The sequence below is a fragment of the Lissotriton helveticus genome, chromosome 3_1 (assembly GCF_964261635.1).
Source record: "Lissotriton helveticus chromosome 3_1, aLisHel1.1, whole genome shotgun sequence".
NCBI lineage: Eukaryota > Metazoa > Chordata > Amphibia > Caudata > Salamandridae > Lissotriton > Lissotriton helveticus.
In genome coordinates this window covers 579,789,151-579,811,505 of record NC_136061.1, presented here as the reverse complement: position 1 = coordinate 579,811,505, position 22,355 = coordinate 579,789,151, and the positions used below count along the sequence as shown (strand labels likewise).

The 22,355-nt window shown below is 48.0% G+C and overlaps 1 protein-coding gene across 3 annotated transcripts in view; it reads left to right on the top strand.

Annotated features, from left to right (window-relative positions):
- The window catches only part of SUMO3 (small ubiquitin like modifier 3), a 35,857-nt gene extending 21,049 nt beyond the window's left edge, over nt 1-14,808 (top strand). For all 3 annotated transcript variants that reach the window (XM_078680548.1, XM_078680547.1, XM_078680546.1), the window contains exons 3-4: nt 7,349-7,420; nt 14,109-14,808. In XM_078680548.1, coding sequence (XP_078536674.1) covers nt 7,349-7,420; nt 14,109-14,171 — 135 coding nt within the window. In that variant the 3' untranslated portion in view covers nt 14,172-14,808. The remainder of the gene's footprint in view (nt 1-7,348; nt 7,421-14,108) is intronic.
- The last annotated feature ends 7,547 nt before the right edge of the window (nt 14,809-22,355 follow it).

The following is a 22,355-nucleotide window of genomic DNA, read 5'->3' as shown; positions in this document are numbered from 1 at the left end:
TTTGACCAATGCATTTCGGGATTCTCCCCCTTCTTCAGGGGCTGATGATTGTAGCAATTAAAAACAGACATAAACAAACAAAATGACAAGTAGGTGCAGTGCCTACATAACAAACAGCTTTTAGATGTTTCCTAATATAGCTCCAATGGTGTTATTTGTTATGAAAAGAAATTAGTTTTTGTCGAAAAAAGAAATAGGGGGTAACCATGCAAACAAAGTGTGATTCAAGAATGCTACAAATAAACAAAGACTCCAGAATGTTTGTATTCCTCAGGAAGAGAGCTTCCAAAGAAACACATACTTATCTTTATTTAAAGCTAAACCTTGCTCTGTGTACAAAGAAAAAGATGTGCATTTAAAAACAAACCTGTTGTCATGCTATAATTGCACCGAGTGATTTGTGATTACAAAGTCTCACTTTGTTTGAAAACGGAATGTCTCCTAGTGAGAAGCTGGCCTGGTATATGATGTCCACTAATGTAAGTGGGCACCTTGCACCAGTTCAGATAACCCTTATGGTGATTTAAGAGGTCTCAGAAAGCCTTCAAAAGCTATCCAAGTGGTAGCTGTGGAGAGCACACTTTAGGCTTTGTCTTGAAGGAGTGTAAAGCAGCTTGTTTTACTAGAATGTGATCTCCTAGTATAGATTAAATGAAAAGGAACCACACAAAGTATATATAAAAATAAGTATTTATTATAGAACACTCTAGTACGTTACAGTATCTCTTACACCGAGATAGACACAAAGCACACAATACTTTAGCAAAGAAATCACAGTAAATAGCACTAATATACAGTGGGCCCCAAGGGGATCTAAATCATACACTAAAAGAGGTATAACAACCACGACTTGAGTCAGGACAATGTCCAGAGGACGTAGAATTTCTGGGGACCCACAGAATCATCGAAGGTAAGTAGATGGGGACCCGATGAGAGCGTGTGTAGTGTGATAACACGACTGCGTGCTCTGTACAAGTCTATATTCAAATCGCGGTTGGAATTTTACAGATTAGGGACCCTTCCCAGTGGACTCTGAAGAAACCCAGTGGAAGACAGAAGGTTAGAGCGCCACCCCACCTGTAGATACTGTGGTACCCAAGTTACCTATCCAAGGGGAGCCAGGTGCATTGGTGTGAAGTGGTGTAAAGTAAAGTAAAGTCTGAAACCGCTGTCGATTCCAATGGAGGGCTTCAGAAAAGTGCTGCTGCTAAAAGAGGGGAAAGTGTCTGGTGGAATCCAAACGTGTATTCTGGAAGAAGAGTACCTGAAAGCAGTGGGGACCGTGTCTGTCACTCAGGAGTGACCAGGAGACTTGGGAGACGGATGCCCTTTGATGTCTGGTGCTTCGGATAAGATGACGGTGACCTTGACTCTGCAGCTGCGAGGACCAGGTGACGGTGAGGATGACTAGGGCCCGGAAATGAGCTGTCCCACGAAGAATGTCGAGTGCTGAGGGGTCGGTGTCCAGCGGGAGCACTGACAAGCCTTGGCAAAAGCAACCCACACAAGAAGTCAAGAAGGTGCACGGTTGGGACCAGCTAGGTCCGTGAGACTCACCACAAGCAGGGGAGTCGGAAGTCCCTGAGCAATCAGGGGAGCCCAAGGAAAACAAAGATGACCCTCAATTGAACCCACAGGCCGGAGACACAAGGATCGCAAGAAGACCTCAAGCAGCTCATTAAAAGGAGCAGGCCACGGTGCCAACGAGGCGGTGTGGCTGAAGATCTTGGTGCAAGAAGTTGCTGGAGGTTGGGACTACTTGGAGCCCAATGACCTTGTTGCAGAGTTGCCAAAAAGCATATGCACTTGCAAAAGTACGCGGTGAACAGAGGTTCAATTTAATACAGCCCCCACGAGGGATTCTGACCTCAGACTTGGTGAGAGGGCAGCTCGGGCCTCTGGAGACGTAGATAACCACCACTTTGTTGTTGATCCCTACGCAGTCTGCAGGACCTCTGGATCAGCTTGACCGGTTTGCAGTGTTGAGGTGCCTGTGAATGCAGGGAAGTGACTCCTTCACTTCAAGGAAGATTATCCTCAAGTGTCTTCGATGCTCCACAGGTCCTGCACGGATCTTATATGGTGCACATGCACAGACGACGCTGCAGACTGAAAGGGAGACCAAGTCAAGCCCCAACTAAGTGCAGAGTGCCCACACGATAGAGTGCAGTGGTTTCAGTTCTGAATCTTGTCCACGACAAATCTAGGGACCTACACCCAGGTACGCCCGTAAGTACCCTAAGGAAAGGGTTGGGAAGATTCAGGGGAGGGGCTGGACAGGGGGGAGGCCTCTCCCATGTCCTTAGTCCAGTTTATCGCCTGATTAGGAGCCAATGGCTAGCTGGACTGGTGGACTGCACAGGGGCACCAAATGTGCCCCTCATGCAGACTTTCATGTGCTGGCAAGTGCACTCACCCATCCCTAATGCACTAAATTCTGTCTGGGAGGTAGTCACACCTCCCTGTGACAGGATGCCTATTCTGCCTTCCTCTGCTCGAGCTCGGCTCTGCAGTAGGAGGGCAGAAATGGGTCTCTGGTCGGCATCAACCATTTTGTGCTGTCCGAGACTAGAAGGCTTGACCAGCAACACAGAGAGCCTAACAGAGGGTTCTTCCAGTGCTTGGGATCATAAATCAAGGTGTCAGGGTCACCGCGCGGCTCCCCCCCCCCCCCCCCCCCCCCCCCTGGGGCCCCAGGACTCCTGCCCCCTCCGCTGCTGCCGCAAGTTCTCAGCTGCTGCCACGCTCCTGAGCTGTGCTGATCGCCCCAGTGCTCGTTTCTCCCACACTCTTTTCTAGCTGAGTGCCTGGCCTCATTGCCAGTTTTCTTGTATTTTTTGTTCGGTTGCCAGTAATTTGCCGATTCCGTGTTTCCCGTGACTGTTTCCTGCTTCCGTGTCCCCCCCTACCCCCCCACCCCGCTCCCCGCCGCTGCTCCCCTGCGGCCCGCCCCTTTTTTCTTCTGTACCCACTCCCTCTGTCGCCCATTGGCCACCCCGCTCCCTGCTGCTCCTCCCTCCCACTTCGCCATTTATGGAGGTCAGCGCAGTGGACGCGTGAAGGCATGCCAAAGGCAAGCCCGTCTGCGCCTGGACTGCGCCCAGCAGCAGGACCCCGCGCCCCCCGCCACGCCAGACTGCACTACGACTCCAGCACCCTCCGTGCACAACACCAGACGAGCCCACCCCTGCTATCGGGCTACCCCGAGATGCACCCAAGGACCCTTCACCTGCCGCAACTGCAGCTACACCAGCACCCAGCCCACCAAAACACCAGCCAAAGAACCCAACCACCTCCGCTGCATTCTCCTCAACACCCGCTCCGCTCGCAAGCAAGCCATCGAACTCTGGGACCTCCTAGACTCCAACGCCCCCGACGTCGCCTTCCTGACGGAGACCTGGCTGAACGCCACCCCAGCACCCGACATCGCCATAGCCATCCCACAGGGCTACAAGATTTCCCGCAAAGACCGCGACAACGGAGTAGGAGGGGGAATTGCGATCGTCCACAAAGACTCCATCAGAATCTCAACTAACACCGACTACACCCACACCACCGCCGAGCACATGCACTTCCAGATTCACACCGACCCCAACACCACCCTCAGAGGAACACTCATCTACAGACCTCCCGGACCCCGACCACAGTTTAGCGACACCATCACAGACCTCATCAGCACCCACGCCCTCGCCTCCACGGACTACATCCTCCTCGGGGACCTGAACTTCCACCTCGAGAACAACAACAACGCCAACTCCACCGCCCTGATTGACAACCTCGGACTCAAGCAGCTCGTGACGACACCCACCCACGCCGCCGGACACACACTGGATCCCATCTCCTCTGCAAGCCCGACCACAGATGCGTCCACTTCACCTTCAGGAAACCCACCACACACCACCGCACCCAACAGCTGCCGCGCCTCTGCTGGGGCAAGGTAACCGAGGACCAACTGACGACCACCCTCGCCCGGAGACCCTCCACCGACCCAGACACCGCCGCAACCAACCTCACACAGTGGATCAACGACTGCGCAAACACCCTCGCCCCTCTCAAGACCTCCACTTCAACAAGAAAGCCACTTGGTTCACCGAAGAACTCCTGACCTCCAAGCACACCTGTCGGAAGTGGGAGAAGAAATGGCTCCATGACCGAACACCAGACAGCCACACGGCCCTGAAGAGCGCCACCCGCAGACACCACCAACTCATCAGGACCGCCTTGAAGGACCGCCTAGACAACAACGCACACAACACCAAAGAGCTCTTCAGCATCGTGAAAGAACTCTCCAACCCCATCTCCAACACTAACGACATCCCACCATCACAAGACCTGTGCGACTCCCTAGCCACCTTCTTTCACCGCAAGATCACCGACATCCACGAAAGCTTCAACTCCGACCCCGCACCCACCACCGAGGCCACCGCCCCTGCGATTACCACCCACTCCAGCCGCCTGACCACCTGGTCCAGCATCAGCGACTAAGACACCATCAAAACCATGAACTCCATCCACTCCGGATCCCCATCGGACCCCTACCCTCACCACGTCTTCAACAAGGCCAGCACTACCATCGCGCCCCACCTCCGGAAAACCATCAACTGCTCCTTCGAGACAGCCACCTTCCCGGAAATCTGGAAGCACGCCGAGATCAGCGCCCTTCTAAAGAAACTCAAAGCGGACCCCATGGACCTCAAGAACTTCCGGCCATCTCCCTGCTCCCTTTCCTGGCGAAAGTAACAGGGAAGATCGTCAACAAACAGCTAACCCGCTACCTTGAAGACAACAATATCCTGGACCCCTCCCTATCCGGTTTTCGCAGCAACTACAGCACCGAGACCGCCCTCATCGCCGCCACTGACGACATCAGGACCCTGATGGACAAAGGAGAAACAGCCGCCCTCATCCTCCTGGACCTATCAGCAGCATTTGACACAGTCTGCCACCGCACCTTATCAACACGCCTCCAGGACGCCGGCATTCAAGAGAAGGCCCTGGCCTGGACCGCATCCTTCCTCTCCTGAAGAACCCAGAGCGTCCGCCTCCCACCCTTTCGCTCAAAAACCACCGAGATCATCTGCGGCGTTCCACAGGGATCCTCCCTCAGCCCGACGCTGTTCAATATCTACATGGCTCCTCTTGCCCACGTCGCACGACAACATAATCTCAACATAATCTCCTACGCCGACGACACCCAGCTGATCATATCCCTCACCGAAGACCCCCACACCGCCAAAGCCAACCTCCACAGAGGAATGAGGGCCGTAGCCGACTGGATGAAGGACAGCAGACTGAAGCTGAACTCAGACAAGACGGAGGTCCTCATCCTCGGACCCGCCCCATCAGCCTGGGACGACTCCTGGTGGCCCTCATCACTAGGCACAGCCCTGGAACCCACGGACCACGCACGCAACCTGGGGGTCATCCTCGACTCCACCCTCTCCATGACCAGGCAAGTCAACGCCGTCTCCGCATCCTGCTTCAACACCCTCCGAATGCTCCGCAGAATCCCTCGTCACCAGCCGACTCTACTACGGGAACGCCCTCTACTCAGGAACATCAAACAAGCTCCTTAGACACCTCAGCTCGACTGATCCTCGACGTCCCCCGCCGCAGCCACATCACACCCCACCTGAGAGGCCTGCACTGGCTCCCCGTCAACAAGAGGATCACCTTCAAGCTCCTCATCCACGCACACAAAGCACTTAACAACACCGGACCTGCCTACCTCAACAACCGACTCAGCTTCCACACCCCCTCCCGAAGCCTCCGCTCAGCCAAACTCGCCCTCGCCACAGTCCCTCGCATCCGGAAAACCACAGCCGGCAGAAGATCCTTCTCCTAACTCGCAGCCAAGACCTTGAACACCCTCCCAACCAACCTACGACAGACTCAGGACCTACTGGTATTCAGAAGACTCCTCAAGACCTGGCTCTTCGATCAGTAGTGGCCCCCTCCTCAGCGCCTTGACACCCTCACGGGTATGTAGCGCGCTTTAGAAATGTAATGATTGATTGATAAATATGATAAGATTAGTTTCAGCCATTTTTGAGATGGCCATCGTACAGTCACGCGATGGCCCTCTATATAGTATATGGCTGCTTCACTGACATCCCAGGAGAATCGACTCCGTAGGCTGCAGGGGTGCTCGTGCAGGGGCACCCTCTATCTTTAGGACCAAACACCCTGCCCTTCCTAAGTACATAACACAACAGTTTAAGGAGAAAGCAGATAGACTGGCAGGATCCAGGTCAGACTAGTCAAAAACAGTATCACAGCAAAAAGTGGGGGTGACCATAAGAAGCAGATCCTACTTTCCTACACTTCTTTAAATACTTGTTCACTCAGTGCTGTATGAATAACAAAAACAACCCAATTAAAACTTTACACCATGCTTTGGTTATGCGGTATTTCACAAAAGCTACAAGATCACGGTAGCCTACCTGTTAAAAATACTGTTTCAACCAAATCCTAGTACCCGCCCTATAGGCAGAACTTTGAGCAACCGCACCATCCGTTTTACTCCACCTAATCCTTGAACAACCAAAAAAGAAACCCTCCATGAGCATAAAACCATCTAGAAAGATGTTGCTGTAAATTCTATTCAAGTCTAACAAGAACTGATTAAGTACCTCTAGTCGTATAGTGTACACCCGGAAGCCAAAAATGCTCACATGCCCTGGAATCGAGCCACGTCTCTATTTCAAATGATGTAGAATAGGCGTAAAAACGTGACTGAGTCCGACCTGCTACGTGAACAGACTATACCCTTCATGTCCGCCATCTTAAAACGGACTATTTTGTTTGATATAATATATGTGCTCTCAGGGTCCAAAGTATCCATATCTTTGGCGGTATTGTAAAATTAGTCAGTAAATGCCATAATGCGGACTCAAAAGACAGGAAGTTGTTTCTTTTCGATGAAATTGGAAAAGATAAAGCACATTCCTTCATACTCTTTCCACAATAAAAGGACCTGTGAATACAATCGATTTTCTACATTTGCATTAGTGTCAAATACCCTGTTCGACCCGTAGAAGTAATTGCTTTAGTAAGTGCCTTGTTTTATGTCTTTTCAGTTCCATCTTTTTTTAGCATATTTATAGTTGGAAGTTAATTCTGGTACAAGTTTATTTCAGCTTGCTGTCTTGAACAAAAACATAGAGAGAAGACTAATTTAATTGTATTGTGCAAGAAGAAAGTTACGAGCACAGTTGTGAGATACAACCGTGGAAAACTAGTGATTAGTTTCAAGGTTTGCAATTTTTTTGTGCCATAGTAAATGTTTGTAAATCAGCTGCTACACTTGTTTGTAATTTTACATTAGTCACATTTATTGTCTTTTCAGGGCTTGTCGATGAGGCAGATTAGATTCCGATTTGATGGTCAGCCGATTAATGAAACCGATACGCCTGCACAGGTACAAAGACACTTAAAAAATCAAGATTTGAGTTCTCAGTTCTAGTGTTGCTACTATGTATATGTTCGAGGCATGTGGGCTGCTAAATTCATATCTTAGCATTAGATCGCCGCCTAGTGTTGGGCTCGGATGATTGCACATTGTTGTCCTGGAAGAGTCTTCGAAGTATCCTGAGATAGGTGGCTCCTCCCCTGGACTACAGTGCGCATGGGCATCGGCTCCATCCCCAGATTGTTTTTTTTCCGCCATTGGGTTCGGGTGTGGTCTCGACGTCTTACTGTCGGAACCAAGTAAAACTAACTTTTAGCGGCCAAAAGGCCTCGATTTTCTTGCGTCGGTATTGTCTGCGCACGGTCTCGAGTCTTCCGTCTCTTGGAGCCGGAATAAGCGGAGTTTTCTTCGCTCTCGGAACTTTGAGGCCTTCTCATCGCGACACGACTGCAAGCCTTTTCGGACATGGAGCGGAGCCCGTTTAAGTACTGCCCGCTCTGTGGGTCCAAGTACCCACACATCGATCTACACCCCGTGTGTAACAAATGCCTTTCGCCTGACCACGACGACGGAAAGTGCAAGGCCTGTGCACAGTTCCGATCGAAGAAGACTCTCAAGCTTCGGCGCGCGGTGCGCATGGAAGCTAAACAAGCGGCACCGGATCCGGAGAACATCTTCGGCGACCAAGACGAAGAAGACCAGGGTCATCATCTCCAAATCTCCCCACCCGGGACGGAGGTCGAGGCGGATCCGGGAGACGACGACGGAGTCGCGGGTCCAGGCCTTGAATACGTCGACGAGGTAGGAGACGACGATGAGATTTATGGGGCCGCGGCGGATAGCTCAGCGGACGAGCTCTGCCCCGAAGGTTACGAGGATACCGACCGGGACACGGGATCGCCTGTCGGCCTTACCCAAGACCCGTTGCCGCAAGCCACAGCCCCGCCTTCGGGCCCGGCCACGGACTTACTTGCTGGGCAGACTGTTTCGAAACCGAAACCATCGGGATCGACAACACCTAAAATGGCCGACCCGAAATCGAAACTGAAAGTTAAGGACTCGAGTGTCCCTAAGATGGCTGCCGTGCCGGTGAAACCGACGGCGCCTGCTACCCCATCGACTCCGTCGACCTCCGGTCCGCAGAAGTCGAGGAAGTCCGTCGATTCCGATGCTGCGAAATCGAAACCGACGCCAGAGGAGGGGTCCTCCAAGAAAGATGGCCGGCACGGGACAGCGGCTCCGACGCCGTCAAAACCCGCCAAAGTCGGCTCCAAGGAGGCTACGCAGGCACACGGAAAGAAGTCTGTGCCCCGAACGCAGGAATCGGAGGCGGTACAGACGGGATCCGCGCCCAAGACGCACAAGGCCCACAAGGACGTCGGATCCGAGGGGAAAATCAGACCATCCTCGTCGGCGCCGACACAAGTTGTGAGTGTGCCGTCCCCCATTGCCGACTCACTGAAAAGGATCAGGGAAAAGGCCTTTGCCCCGTCGGCTCCGATACCATCAACGCAGCCGCGAAAAGACACTCCAGAGAAGCCGTCTGGGAAACTTCTCTTTATTTTGCCGCCGAAGGAGGCGCCCAAGGCATTTTCAACCAAATCGGCACCGAAACAGGTGGTTTCTTCACCGACTGGCCCACTTCCACGTCAGGTGCTCGAATCCGAGGACGATTCGGCGCATTTCATCGACGCTGACACAGGCAAACTGACCCTCTATAAGAGGAAAATAACTTCGGAGACAGTGGACCCCTATGTCATTCCACTAAAGAAGAAAAGGGTGCCCCTTGACGCCTCAGGCCTCACGGAACCAATCCAACCTCCTCCGAGACGGAGCCCTACTCCCTCCCCAGACCACTCTGAGGGTGAGGGGTATGATGAGGACGACCAGTACAATTTCCCAATCAATGAACCTGATGTGCAACCGGATTCATTTGATGACACTGGTGACCAGAACACCCAAGGTGCGGGGCAGGACCCGCAGCCTTTTAATGCACGGGCATCCCCGACTGAGGATTCAGCAGGTTTTCATGCCCTACTCGAAAGGGCGGCAGCCAATCACGATGTGGACATGCATGCCGACCCTGTGGAGGAAGACTTCCTTTTCGACACTTTTTCGGTCTCTGAAAGGACAGTAAAGACACTGCCTATGCTTAAAGGAGTCCTCAAGCATGCTGGGGACATATTTAAGGAGCCTACGAGAGCGAGAGTGGTCAACCCTCGCATTGAAAAAAAGTACAGACCTGCACCTGCGGACCCCGCATACATTCGGGGACAATTGCCATTGGACTCTCTTGTGGTCGCCAATGCCAGGAAACGTGCCAACTCCCAGACTACGGGTGAAGCTCCTCCCCCGGATAAGGAATCCAAAGTGCTAGAGGCAGGGGGCAAAAGAGTAGCTGCACAGGCATCAAACTTCTGGCGCATTGCCAATACACAGGCGCTCTTGGCGCGTTATGATAGGGCGCACTATGACACCCTAGAACAGATCGTACAACACCTGCCTCCACAGTTCCAAGAGGGCACGAAAATGCTTATCGAGGAAGGGAAGCTAATCTCAAACGCAGCCATCAAGTGTGCACTTGATGCTGCGGACACAGCTGCTAGGGCTATCAACACTAGCGTTATGCTGAGACGACAAGCGTGGCTCCGCATCTCAGGGTTTAAACCGGATATTCAGACGACAATTCTTAATCAGCCAGTCAATCCTGATAGTCTGTTTGGTCCGGATGTTGACACCACCCTAGAGAAAATAAAGAAAGACACGGACACTGCTAAGTCTATGGGGGCCCTACAGTCACAGCAGTTTCGTGGCGGCAATTTTCGTCGCTCAGGTGCACGTGGAGTCACCAGAGGACAATTGGGTCAACAATCCCAGTTCACAAAAGGTGGGGCACAATCCTCGTTCACTAAACAGAACAAGGGAGGTTACAGGAATAACAGCAACAGAGGTCGCGGCAGAGGAAACAACAGCTCCCGCACCTCTACTCCCAACAAACAGTGACTCTCTGTCACTGCCCCCCGACCACCTAACACCTGTCGGGGGGAGACTGCAGCAATTCCTGCCCGTCTGGAGAAACATCACCACAGACAGGTGGGTGCGACAACTAATCCAGTATGGTTATTGCCTAGAGTTAAAGTCCACTCCACCCAACATCCCGCCAAGGCAACGGCCTATGTCCGCAGAGCACTTGCTCTTATTGCAGCAGGAGGTAGTGGTGATGCTGCAAAAGGGAGCAATCGAGCTCGTGCCGGTGGGGGAGGAAGGCACAGGGGTATATTCCCTGTACTTCCTTATTCCAAAGAAGGACGGTTCTCTCAGGCCCATTCTCGATCTACGTCCCCTCAACCTGTACATACTATCGGAACATTTCCACATGCTTACACTGCAACAGATTCTTCCCTTGCTAAACCAAGGAGACTTCTTAGCAACCTTAGACCTCAAGGATGCTTATTTCCACATTCCACTACACCCGTCACACAGGAAATACCTCAGGTTCACTATTCAGGGCAGGCACTACCAGTTCAAAGTCCTACCCTTCGGAGTCACAACAGCCCCGAGGGTGTTCACAAAGTGTCTGGCGACAGTAGCGGCGCACCTCAGGAGGCAGAACATCCATGTCTACCCCTACCTAGACGACTGGCTCGTGCAAGCCAAGTCAGAGCAACAGTGCGCCGCAGACATGTCGACTACAATTCACCTTCTTCACGATCTGGGTTTCTCCCTGAACTACCCAAAATCGCATCTTCAGCCGGCGCATGTCCGGCAGTTTCTAGGCGCGACGATCAATACCCTGACGGCCATGGCTCAGCCAAACCAGGTCAGGATAGACAGCATGCAGGCTCTGATCCAAAGGTTCAGGCCGCAACACTCGCTTCCAGCGAGAGTGTTCATGCAGTTGATAGGCATGATGGCCTCCTGCATCTTCATAGTCCCTCACGCACGGCTACACATGCGCCCGCTCCAGGAGTGCTTAGCGAATCAGTGGACACAGGCTCGTGGGCAATTGACAGACCTAGTGTTGGTTACCAGTCGGGCATACGACTCTCTGCATTGGTGGACTCCACACAACCTTTGCAAGGGCCGACTGTTCCAAGAGCCTGTGCCGCAGATTATCCTGACAACGGACGCGTCTCTCCAGGGTTGGGGAGCTCATGTGCTCACTTACACAGTGCAGGGACTATGGACGACGCAGCAACAGAAGATGCACATCAACTATCTGGAACTGATGGCAATCTTCATGGCGCTCAAGTCCTTCATTGTACATCTGTGCAACAAAGTCGTGCTAGTCCGGACGGACAACATGACCGCGATGTACTACATTCAAAAGCAGGGAGGCACCCACTCGCCACAGCTGTCTCATCTGGCTCAGAGCATGTGGAAGTGGGCCATTCAGAGGAACATTTTCCTCATGGCAGAACACCTCCCAGGAAAGGACAATCAGATGGCGGATCTGCTCAGCAGATACAGCCATCAAATGCACGAGTGGGAGATACACCCGTCTGTTCTCCACCCGTACTTCCAGCAGTGGGGTCATCCGGAGATAGACCTGTTTGCCACAGCAGAGAACGCAAAATGCCAACTCTTTGCCGCCAGGTTCCCTCACCCACTGTCGCAGGGGAATGCGATATGGATGAACTGGTCAGGCAAATTTGCGTACGCTTTTCCGCCAGCCCCTCTAATACCGCTGGTCGCAAGAAAGCTAAGGCAGCACGAGATGACTCTCATCCTGGTTGCTCCAACGTGGGCGCGCCAAGCTTGGTACACCACGTTCCTCGAACTCTCAGTGGTGCCGCATCAAAGGCTGCGCCTCACGCCCAGTCTTTTGACGCAGAACCATGGAGACATTCAGCATCCAGATCCACAACAGCTCAACCTGGCGATCTGGCTCCTGAAGTCCTAGAGTTTGGATACCTTAACCTACCTCCGGAGTGCATGCACATCATCAAGGAGGCAAGGAAACCAACTACTAGAGCATGCTATGCTGCAAAGTGGAAGCGTTTTGTCATTTACTGTACGGCCAATGACATCGACCCGCTAGATGCATCTATCCCCAACATCATCTGCTATCTGTTGCATCTTTACAAGTGCAATCTAGCGTACACTTCCATTCGGATACATCTATCCGCCATAGCGGCTTATCTCCAGAACAGGCAGCACCTCTCTGTCTTCAGGGTGCCTGCCATTAAAGCCTTCCTTGAAGGTCTGAAACGAGTCATTCCCCCAAGGACACCGCCAGCTCCGGTGTGGAACCTCAATGTCGTTCTCACCAGACTGATGGGACCGCCATTTGAGCCCCTGCACTCGTGTGAACTCCAGTTCCTTACGTGGAAAGTAGCTTTCCTTGTGGCTATTACGTCTCTGAGGCGTGTCAGTGAGCTGCAGGCGCTCACAATCCAAGAGCCATTCATTCAAATCCATTCAAATAGGGTAGTGCTACGCACTAACCCCAAATTCCTTCCGAAGGTGGTGTCACAGTTTCATCTAAACCAAACTATTGACTTACCAGCATTCTTTCAAAACCCGCAAACGGTGGCGGAAAGAATGCTCCATACCTTAGATGTACGGAGGGCGTTGATGTACTACATAGACAGAACACAACCCTTTAGAAAGACAAAACAACTCTTTGTTGCCTTCGCACCCCAACACAAAGGCAACCCAATTTCCAAAGCAGGGATAGCCAGGTGGATTGTTAAGTGCATCCAGATATGTTATCAAAAAGCCAAGCGCACTTTAACAATACCCCCCAGAGCGCACTCCACACGCAAACTGGGGGCATCCATGGCTTTCCTAGGGAACATTCCTTTAGAGGATATTTGCAGAGCAGCCACGTGGGTCACACCACATACCTTCACAAAACACTACTGTGTTGATGTGCATTCCAAGCAGCAAGCAGCTGTAGGACAGGCTGTTCTCAAGACACTTTTTCAGGTTTCTGCAGCTGGCACGGGCAACCGCCGCTGATGGAGGGACTGCTATGTATTCTATGCTAAGATATGAATTTAGCAGCCCACATGCCTCGAACTGAATATGCTACTTACCAGTATGCATCTGTTCTTGGCATGTAGGGCTGCTAACATTCATATCGCCCGCCCTCCTCCCCGGTGCCTGTCGCAGCTGCAGATATACTATTGTATTTATTCATTAGCATGGACATCTTTTACACTTTTCACTCCATCTTCTGCCACAATGGCGAAAAACAATCTGGGGATGGAGCCGATGCCCATGCGCACTGTAGTCCAGGGGAGGAGCCACCTATCTCAGGATACTTCGAAGACTCTTCCAGGACAACAATGTGCAATCATCCGAGCCCAACACTAGGCGGCGATCTAATGCTAAGATATGAATGTTAGCAGCCCTACATGCCAAGAACAGATGCATACTGGTAAGTAGCATATTCAATACCATTTTTCATTTGTTTACTTCACAACCTTCTGCCTTGATAGTTTGATGGTGTAGTATCCCCTAGCCCCTTTTCCAACCACCCCGTTGTTCTCTGAAGTGTAAGATTCGCAAGCGTGATGAATGTTTAATAGATAAAGTAGTACATGTTGGGCTTGGCATTGAACAACGATAATCTGATATTTAATCTCTCTACTCATTTATTCGCTGTAGTTTAACTGGGACCAGCCTTTACATTGCTGGGACATAATTTATTTTTATCACTTAACTGGTATTTTTTTCTTCTACGTTACAGCTGGAAATGGAAGATGAAGATACTATTGATGTTTTTCAACAGCAGACTGGTGGACTTTGTTAATCATTTCGTCTTTAAAAGTGGACTCAACTTTATCTATTGCGCACTTACTCATCTGTCCTTGATTTTGCTATTAAATAGTAAAACAAAAATGCTGATCATACAGAATATTTCTGAAACTTTAGAGGACTACACCAAAATATTTGATCATATTCGCATACAGTTTTCAATTGCACATTGTAGGGATTAGTTGACACCATAAACCATACCATTTGGAATTCTTTTCTATTGCCAAAACAAATGTTATTTCTCAGCCGTCATATATATTTTACCTTGTGGCCCAATTATCTGTTGTTTTTTAACAGGCGCCCCTCCTCCCCCTTTCCCCGGCTCATCGAACTCCTTTCTGCCCACTACTGCGTCTTCTAATAATGTCAATAACTACATATGTTCCTGCTGTAGTGGGTTTTAAGATCTTTCCACCAGTTCGGGAGGGAATGCCTGTGGAGCGGGCGTAATGCTTTTCGGTTTTAGTACCTGTTGTGAAAACGGTTTGATTATTGAAAATATGCTAAACTTGTAGGCTATGTTGACTCTATATGCAGATTACAATACTAAGAAAAGAAGTGTAAGTATTGCTGTACTTGAATGTGCTGTCACAATCTAGTAAAATAAAATGCAATGTACATTTTAAAGTAAAGTGTTTTTTGTCTCCAGAGGTTTGTGTGTTACATTTTGATTTAGTCAGTTGTCTTCTGAAGGACATCCGGTTTGACATTCTTTGTGAGCACCAGTATGTGTATCATAGGTGACAGGAGCATCAGTGACTTATCAGTATTACTGTACCATAGCTGTGTGAAATATCTTCATATTTAACTGCCTGGGCAAATGTGACAAGAAACATAAAATGGCGTTCTTTTATGCGATAACTTTTTAAGATTTTGCAATAACCGTGATTTCAAAACCATAAAAACGCCTATGCTGCACGGGGTTACATCTGGAAAAGATGTTTACAAGCTCTTCTCAATTATCTGTTTGTATCATATTTTACTTTCTAGTCTTAAAAATGCTCCCATTGTGTTGATAAAGTTTAGGGTAGAGTAGAACTGATTGGGGGCCTTGGTAAGTGGCGTATAAGGGTGTTTAAAAAAAAAAAATGAGACCTCTGGCATAGAGCACAACTAGGACAATTTCCAAAGAGTATGGACTTAGCAATGATTTAACTGACGTTCCTTCATACATTCCAGTAAAGCAACATAATCAGTTGATGGCTTTAAGTGCTTTCATTGCGGTTTAATTGTTGGGCTAACCATTGAAAAAATTCCCTTGAATGTTACTTTCGTCACAGTCTCCACCCAAACAAGGTGTGTTGCTTACTTATAATAAACTAACACCTGTTTGTGTTTTTTATTGTTTCTATTTTGTATTTATTTACTTCATGTTAGTAATTTCATTGTTTTTGGGTCTCATTTGAAGTAGCAGACCTGTTTGGGTTTGATATAAAAACATGGAATAGTCTGCATATAAAGTTGACTAGTTGATCTAAAAGTCGTGGTAAAACGTCTTCCTAAATCTCCACTGTATGCAGTAAGTTGGATAGATAATTGTAGTAAAAGTAAGGGAGCCAGGGCAAAGCCTTGATTAAACCTGTTGTATTGTCTTTGATAGCTCACCTCAACTCACTTGCCTGTACTTTAGCCCGTTGATTAATGTCAAGGAGTTTCTTCAAGGGCACTAGTGCAGCAGGAATGCCAAGAGAATACTTTCTTTTTTCATTGATTGCAACAATCCACCGATTCGGATGCTGCATGAAGATCCACAAAACGCCCATACACGCTACTCTAGAGCAGACGTCTGCACCAAGTAGCAGAGGGAATAAAAACTTGGTATGGTCACACGCATTCTCTGTCTAAGGACTATTGTCTTGAGACGAGATTTCCTCAAGAGACTATCATATTTAGGCGGCTTCTTCATGGGCCTAATACACTGCTACTATTAATTCATTTCATACCTATAGAGTTTCGGATAGTAAGCTTGTTATAAACTGCATTACTGGATGTGTGCACCAGGCAAATATCACCTATTTTGCGTTTTACAGTGTATAAACCATCAAGCTAAATATTCTACGCATCTTCTGAGTGATGCGTATCCAGGGACTTCTGAGAGATGCCACCATATCCCAGTAAGCACACACGTCTGTAAAACCACTTGCATACATGCTTGTGGCTTGTTTTAACCAGTCTTATTTTCTTTTGATTTATTGTGGTTTCATAGGGAGAGACTCGTTTTTATGCTCTGCCAGTTTAGTAATATCATTGGTTCACTTGTAGGTTTGAAGCAATTTTCGGAGCAGTATGCAACTCTTCCTGTTTTGACCAAAGCATTTGTCTATATAAAAGTTGAATACATTACATTTTTTGAAACTGTATTTCAGGCGCATTGTTATGGGAGGGGCTTCTGGGTTAAATGCACTCAGTTGAAATCTTAGTGTATGATTGTGTCCCTATGGTAAGTAATTTTCTTGTTTCAATACATTATTTAATTATGACTTTAGTCAAGGGGCATCCAGATTCAACCTATGAGGCAAGGGTGAAATAGTTGATGTCTACCCTTGGTAAAACCATAAAGTCCTCGCCATCTGAAATGCCCAATAATAGAAACCAAAATAATGTATTGGGCAGTTGCTGCGAACTCTGAGGAAAGAGCACCTTGCTGGAATCCCCAAGTAATCAACCGTTTACAATTCTCAAACCCAATCTTATAAGCAGTTTTTTCAAAGACATGCTACTTCTACAGTAGCCATGTGTTACAACAGTAGCGTCCAGCAGGGAGAAAAAAAGTATTCATGTAATACTGCTGCTCAATTACTAGAATGATTCTGCTATTGAAATCGCCTCTCTGAACAAGAGGAACTTCCCAGAAAAAAAAGACACAGTGGATCCAATATTCGCTTGTAATTAATTTAGCATCTATAACATTGTCCGGGTTTGAAGTAAAATATTTATAATTCTTATATTAGTGTCATTTTCCTCAAATAAAACCTTGATAGCTGAATTGTGTACTAACTTTAAATCAATTAAATAGCAAGTTGCATTTTTTCAAATTAATAAATGTCACCAGCCTACCTCAGAGATTTTTAGATGTGTGTTCAGCTTCTAAGTTGAGACTGAAAGCCATTTACATGCTAAGGTTGGCAAGCCAGTCCTCGTGTACCATTAAAAAACGCAAAAGACTATCCCATGTGTGTTATTACACTTATAAGCAGTGAATGAACCCAAAAATGTTCCGGAAAGGTACAAAGTCTTGCTCGGGGTTCCTCTTATTGTATGCATGATCTCTAACTTGTTTTTCAAGCACCTCAAAACAGCCGCTTTGAACAACCCAAGAGAAACTCCTTTGTTCAAGCCTCGTCACACAGTGGATCTCTGTTATCTCAATAGTCATCAAGACCCACAGTTTGAAGTCCCTCTTCTGTAGATAACCTAGCTTTTTCAACTATACAAGAATAAACGTATGTTTGCTTATGTTCTGTTGATGGATACCTTCAACAAACCCACTTGACTTATTGTCTTGTGAGGCTAATTTGGGGAATGACTGAAACAATGTGTAGTAAATCACTACAATTGAGCTGTCAAATTGCAGAAACTGTCAGACTGACTTCCCCTTTTTAGATATCTTTAGTGGGCAATGCGTTTTGCTACAACACCTAGATCCAGGTCTCGACCTCTTGGCCGTTTGCTACATGTAAATCAGGAGATCCTGTTGTACCTACAAAGTTTGTAGCTAGCATCTTTCCATGTTTTCTCCTTTTGATTAGGACACCATTTTCTTGGAGCACTTTGCTTTTCCAAAAGCAAACATCCAGTGGATTGCTGAAACTGGCTCAGTAGCAGACTTGATTTTCATGTAGATTGGTATATGAAAAGTATATGTATTTCTCATTCCTTGACTTTTACTTTTATCTTCAGGACTGGTTGTTATAGCATTGTGTGGCGTGAGAATGTTAACTTCTATGTTGACATTTCTTCTCCCCAGAGTGCTTGAACAGTAGTTCTGAAGTCGCAAATGGGAAGGGCTGCAGGATATAGGATATTTTTAAAAAGGGGGTCCCTTTGAGGAGTATGAGTCCATTAGTTCCATCCAGAGGCAAGACCAGAGAGCTTGAATACTAATCCTGATGTTGCTTTCTGAAAGAAATGGTTTCATTTTCTTTAGAAGATATGGCTGGTAGATGACCATCTTTTCTGTCTTTTTTAATGTTCCTTGAGGGTGAGGTTGGGGTCCAGGATGAATCGAAGTGGTTTGACATTTGGCAAAGGATGGGGTATGAAGAAATCATGGTTTATTGAGCCAGATTTGTACTATTTCTAGCTTGTTTTTAGCAAACAGGAATTTTGACTGTTTTAGTTGCGCTCAGGTAGCCATTGGACAGCCGGCCGGATGCTGTGCAGGCATTGTTTGAAGCAGTGGATGTCTGGAGTGAAGGAGACTTTCAAGTAAAGTTGTTTATTGTCTACATATCGATTCATTTTGATTGTTCTATCCAAGGAGAGCCCCAAGGGGCTTCACGTAGAGGTAGATGATGACTAGATAGTATGGCACTCTGGTGGACCCTGCAGGTCACATTTTTGGATGTGGAGTGACCCGTGTGAACAAACTGGTGTCCATTGGAAAGGTAGGAGAGAGAACTAGTGAATTACTTTTCCAGTAAATCAAAGTGTAGATGAAGGTGGAATGGTTGACCCTATCGAAGGCATCTGAAAGTTCCAGCAATAACTGGTCAAGATGGCATTGTCTACAAAATGTAAGATAGCGGGTTCTTTGCTGCAGCCGTAGTCGTGCAGGATATGGTCAGTATTAATGTGATCTTGAAGTTGAGCGTATAATGCTTTTTCTTGTATATATATATATATATATATATATATGTACTGAAAACGCGTCTGGTCGTTTTTTTAATTAAAATCCTTTGATCTTCCAACCCACGGAGTCGGTGCCTGTGTGTGTGTATATGTATATATATATATGTATGTATTAAACACACTCAGGAAAGCCCTTCGGAATGACGCCACAGGAAGGCAGGATTGCACAAATGATTTATTTTCACCGCATGCCAGCAGACGATACAAAAGGAAAAGTCTTCAAAGTTACAAGTGACCAGCCAGACGCGTTTCAGGATCAAACATCTTTTCATCAGTGGCTTGTAGCAAGGAATGGAAAGCCCTGTTTGTTGCGCACCTGTTTAAATTTCAATGTCCTGTCCAAGTGGGCGTGGCTTCTTGCAAAGCCATCTGGGCATTGTAGTGCGGCAATAGTTTTCCCCTTGTGGGGTGGCTTGAATTTCCTCCAGATAGGCTCGGGGTGACGTCCAAGTGGATAGAGGCAATTTCTTTCTTTCATCTGCCCCGCTTTGCTGAGGTGAAATCGCGTGTTACAGCGCAGCGCCACCCTGTATGGCGCCACACTCGCCTTCCTCCCAAAGAGTGCAGGTATTGGGATCAACCTGCACAGGCACGCCTTCAGCGTTGGGCTGTCTTCCACGACTGGGCAACAGCCGTATATTCATTAAACACACTCAGGAAAGCCCTTCGGAATGACGCCACAGGAAGGCAGGATTGCACAAATGATTTATTTTCACCGCATGCCAGCAGACGATACAAAAGGAAAAGTCTTCAAAGTTACAAGTGACCAGCCAGACGCGTTTCAGGATCAAACATCCTTTCATCAGTGGCTTGTAGCAAGGAATGGAAAGCCCTGTTTGTTGCGCACCTGTTTAAATTTCAATGTCCTGTCCAAGTGGGCGTGGCTTCTTGCAAAGCCATCTGGGCATTGTAGTGCGGCAATAGTTTTCCCCTTGTGGGGTGGCTTGAATTTCCTCCAGATAGGCTCGGGGTGACGTCCAAGTGGATAGAGGCAATTTCTTTCTTTCATCTGCCCCGCTTTGCTGAGGTGAAATCGCGTGTTACAGCGCAGCGCCACCCTGTATGGCGCCGCACTCGCCTTCCTCCCAAAGAGTGCAGGTATTGGATCAACCTGCACAGGCACGCCTTCAGCGTTGGGCTGTCTTCCACGACTGGGCAACAGCCGTATATTCATTAAACACACTCAGGAAAGCCCTTCCGAATGACGCCACAGGAAGGCAGGATTGCACAAATGATTTATTTTCACCGCATGCCAGCAGACGATACAAAAGGAAAAGTCTTCAAAGTTACAAGTGACCAGCCAGACGCGTTTCAGGATCAAACATCCTTTCATCAGTGACTTGTAGCAAGGAATGGAAAGCCCTGTTTGTTGCGCACCTGTTTAAATTTCAATGTCCTGTCCAAGTGGGCGTGGCTTCTTGCAAAGCCATCTGGGCATTGTAGTGCGGCAATAGTTTTCCCCTTGTGGGGTGGCTTGAATTTCCTCCAGATAGGCTCGGGGCCCCGCTGGCATGCGGTGAAAATAAATCATTTGTGCAATCCTGCCTTCCTGTGGCGTCATTCCGAAGGGCTTTCCTGAGTGTGTTTAATGAATATACGGCTGTTGCCCAGTCGTGGAAGACAGCCCAACGCTGAAGGCGTGCCTGTGCAGGTTGATCCCAATACCTGCACTCTTTGGGAGGAAGGCGAGTGTGGCGCCATACAGGGTGGCGCTGCGCTGTAACACGCGATTTCACCTCAGCAAAGCGGGGCAGATGAAAGAAAGAAATTGCCTCTATCCACTTGGACGTCACCCCGAGCCTATCTGGAGGAAATTCAAGCCACCCCACAAGGGGAAAACTATTGCCGCACTACAATGCCCAGATGGCTTTGCAAGAAGCCACGCCCACTTGGACAGGACATTGAAATTTAAACAGGTGCGCAACAAACAGGGCTTTCCATTCCTTGCTACAAGCCACTGATGAAAGGATGTTTGATCCTGAAACGCGTCTGGCTGGTCACTTGTAACTTTGAAGACTTTTCCTTTTGTATCGTCTGCTGGCATGCGGTGAAAATAAATCATTTGTGCAATCCTGCCTTCCTGTGGCGTCATTCCGAAGGGCTTTCCTGAGTGTGTTTAATATATTTATGTATATATATATATATATATATATATATATTTATATATTTATATATATTTTTTTTCATATTCAAGCTGAAGAGTAGATGAGTGCTGGGCTGGTATTTGTTGAGGCCACCCGGGTCTAGTAAGTTTCTTTAGGAGTGGGACAAATTGGTCTGTCTTGAGAGCTTCTGGGAAGATGCCTTGAGTGAGGTAGGCTTTGACAATGGAGAGTAGATGTGAGAGAGCTTCACTTGAGAGATCTTTGATAAAGGATGAGGGTAAGATAGGAAGTGGCTTTGAAGGAGTTGAGTATGTCAGTGAGAGGTAGGGTTTTGAATGCTCAACATGGTGGAATTCTATGAGAAGCTGTGAGTGTAGAAGAAGCAACCTTGAAGTTGTCTATGCTGTTGAATCCGTATTTCTTTCTGAAGAAGAGATTCATGGCATTGCTCTTATCCGGAGTGTAGGATTGGAGGATCAGGTAGTGGGTTGATACAGTGCTTGATTGTCTTGAAGGGGTTTCCAGTTCTCTTGTTAGCTTCATTGATGGAGTTGGTATAGCACTTTGCATTGACAGATGTGATGAGCTATTTGTGTTGCGTAGTCTTCAGTTTCATAAGGTCATCTCGAGTTCTATTTTTCTTCTGTCTCTGGTTGGAGTAGTGGTCAGTGAGATCTTTAGAGTACCAGGGTGTTAAAGATTTTCACTTGCACTTTCATGTTTTAGTTGTATAGCAAATGTTCCTACAGTTTTTCAATAAACAGTTGAAGCAGTTTAGAAGTTTGATGGTGTCAGATGTAGAGTTGGCAGGGCTGGAGATGAGTTTAAGTTGTAGGTTGGCGGAGAAGTCTTTGAAAGATGTGATGTTTTGGGCTTCTCTTCTAGGTTGAGCTTAGTTTGCGAGTAGGATGCTGAGCTGGGAGATCGGGATGGCTGGGTTGTCTGCAGACTAGTGGTATCGGTGCTTTGCATTGGATTGTTGGTGATAAGACCAGGTCGAGAATATGGCATTTGTGTTGGGTGGTTAAAGATGTACTAAGTTTTTATGTTGAGGAGTGTCCTTTAGTTTCGAGCCTGCTTTGTCTGGAAACGTTGACATCCCACAGGAGGGGGTATTGTGGGCATGTTATATATGGATGACGTAGTCTGAGTTAGTCAGAGAGGAGCTTGTTATGACGAGGAGGCTTGAAGAATAGTATATTTTTTAATCTGAGCTCTGTTAC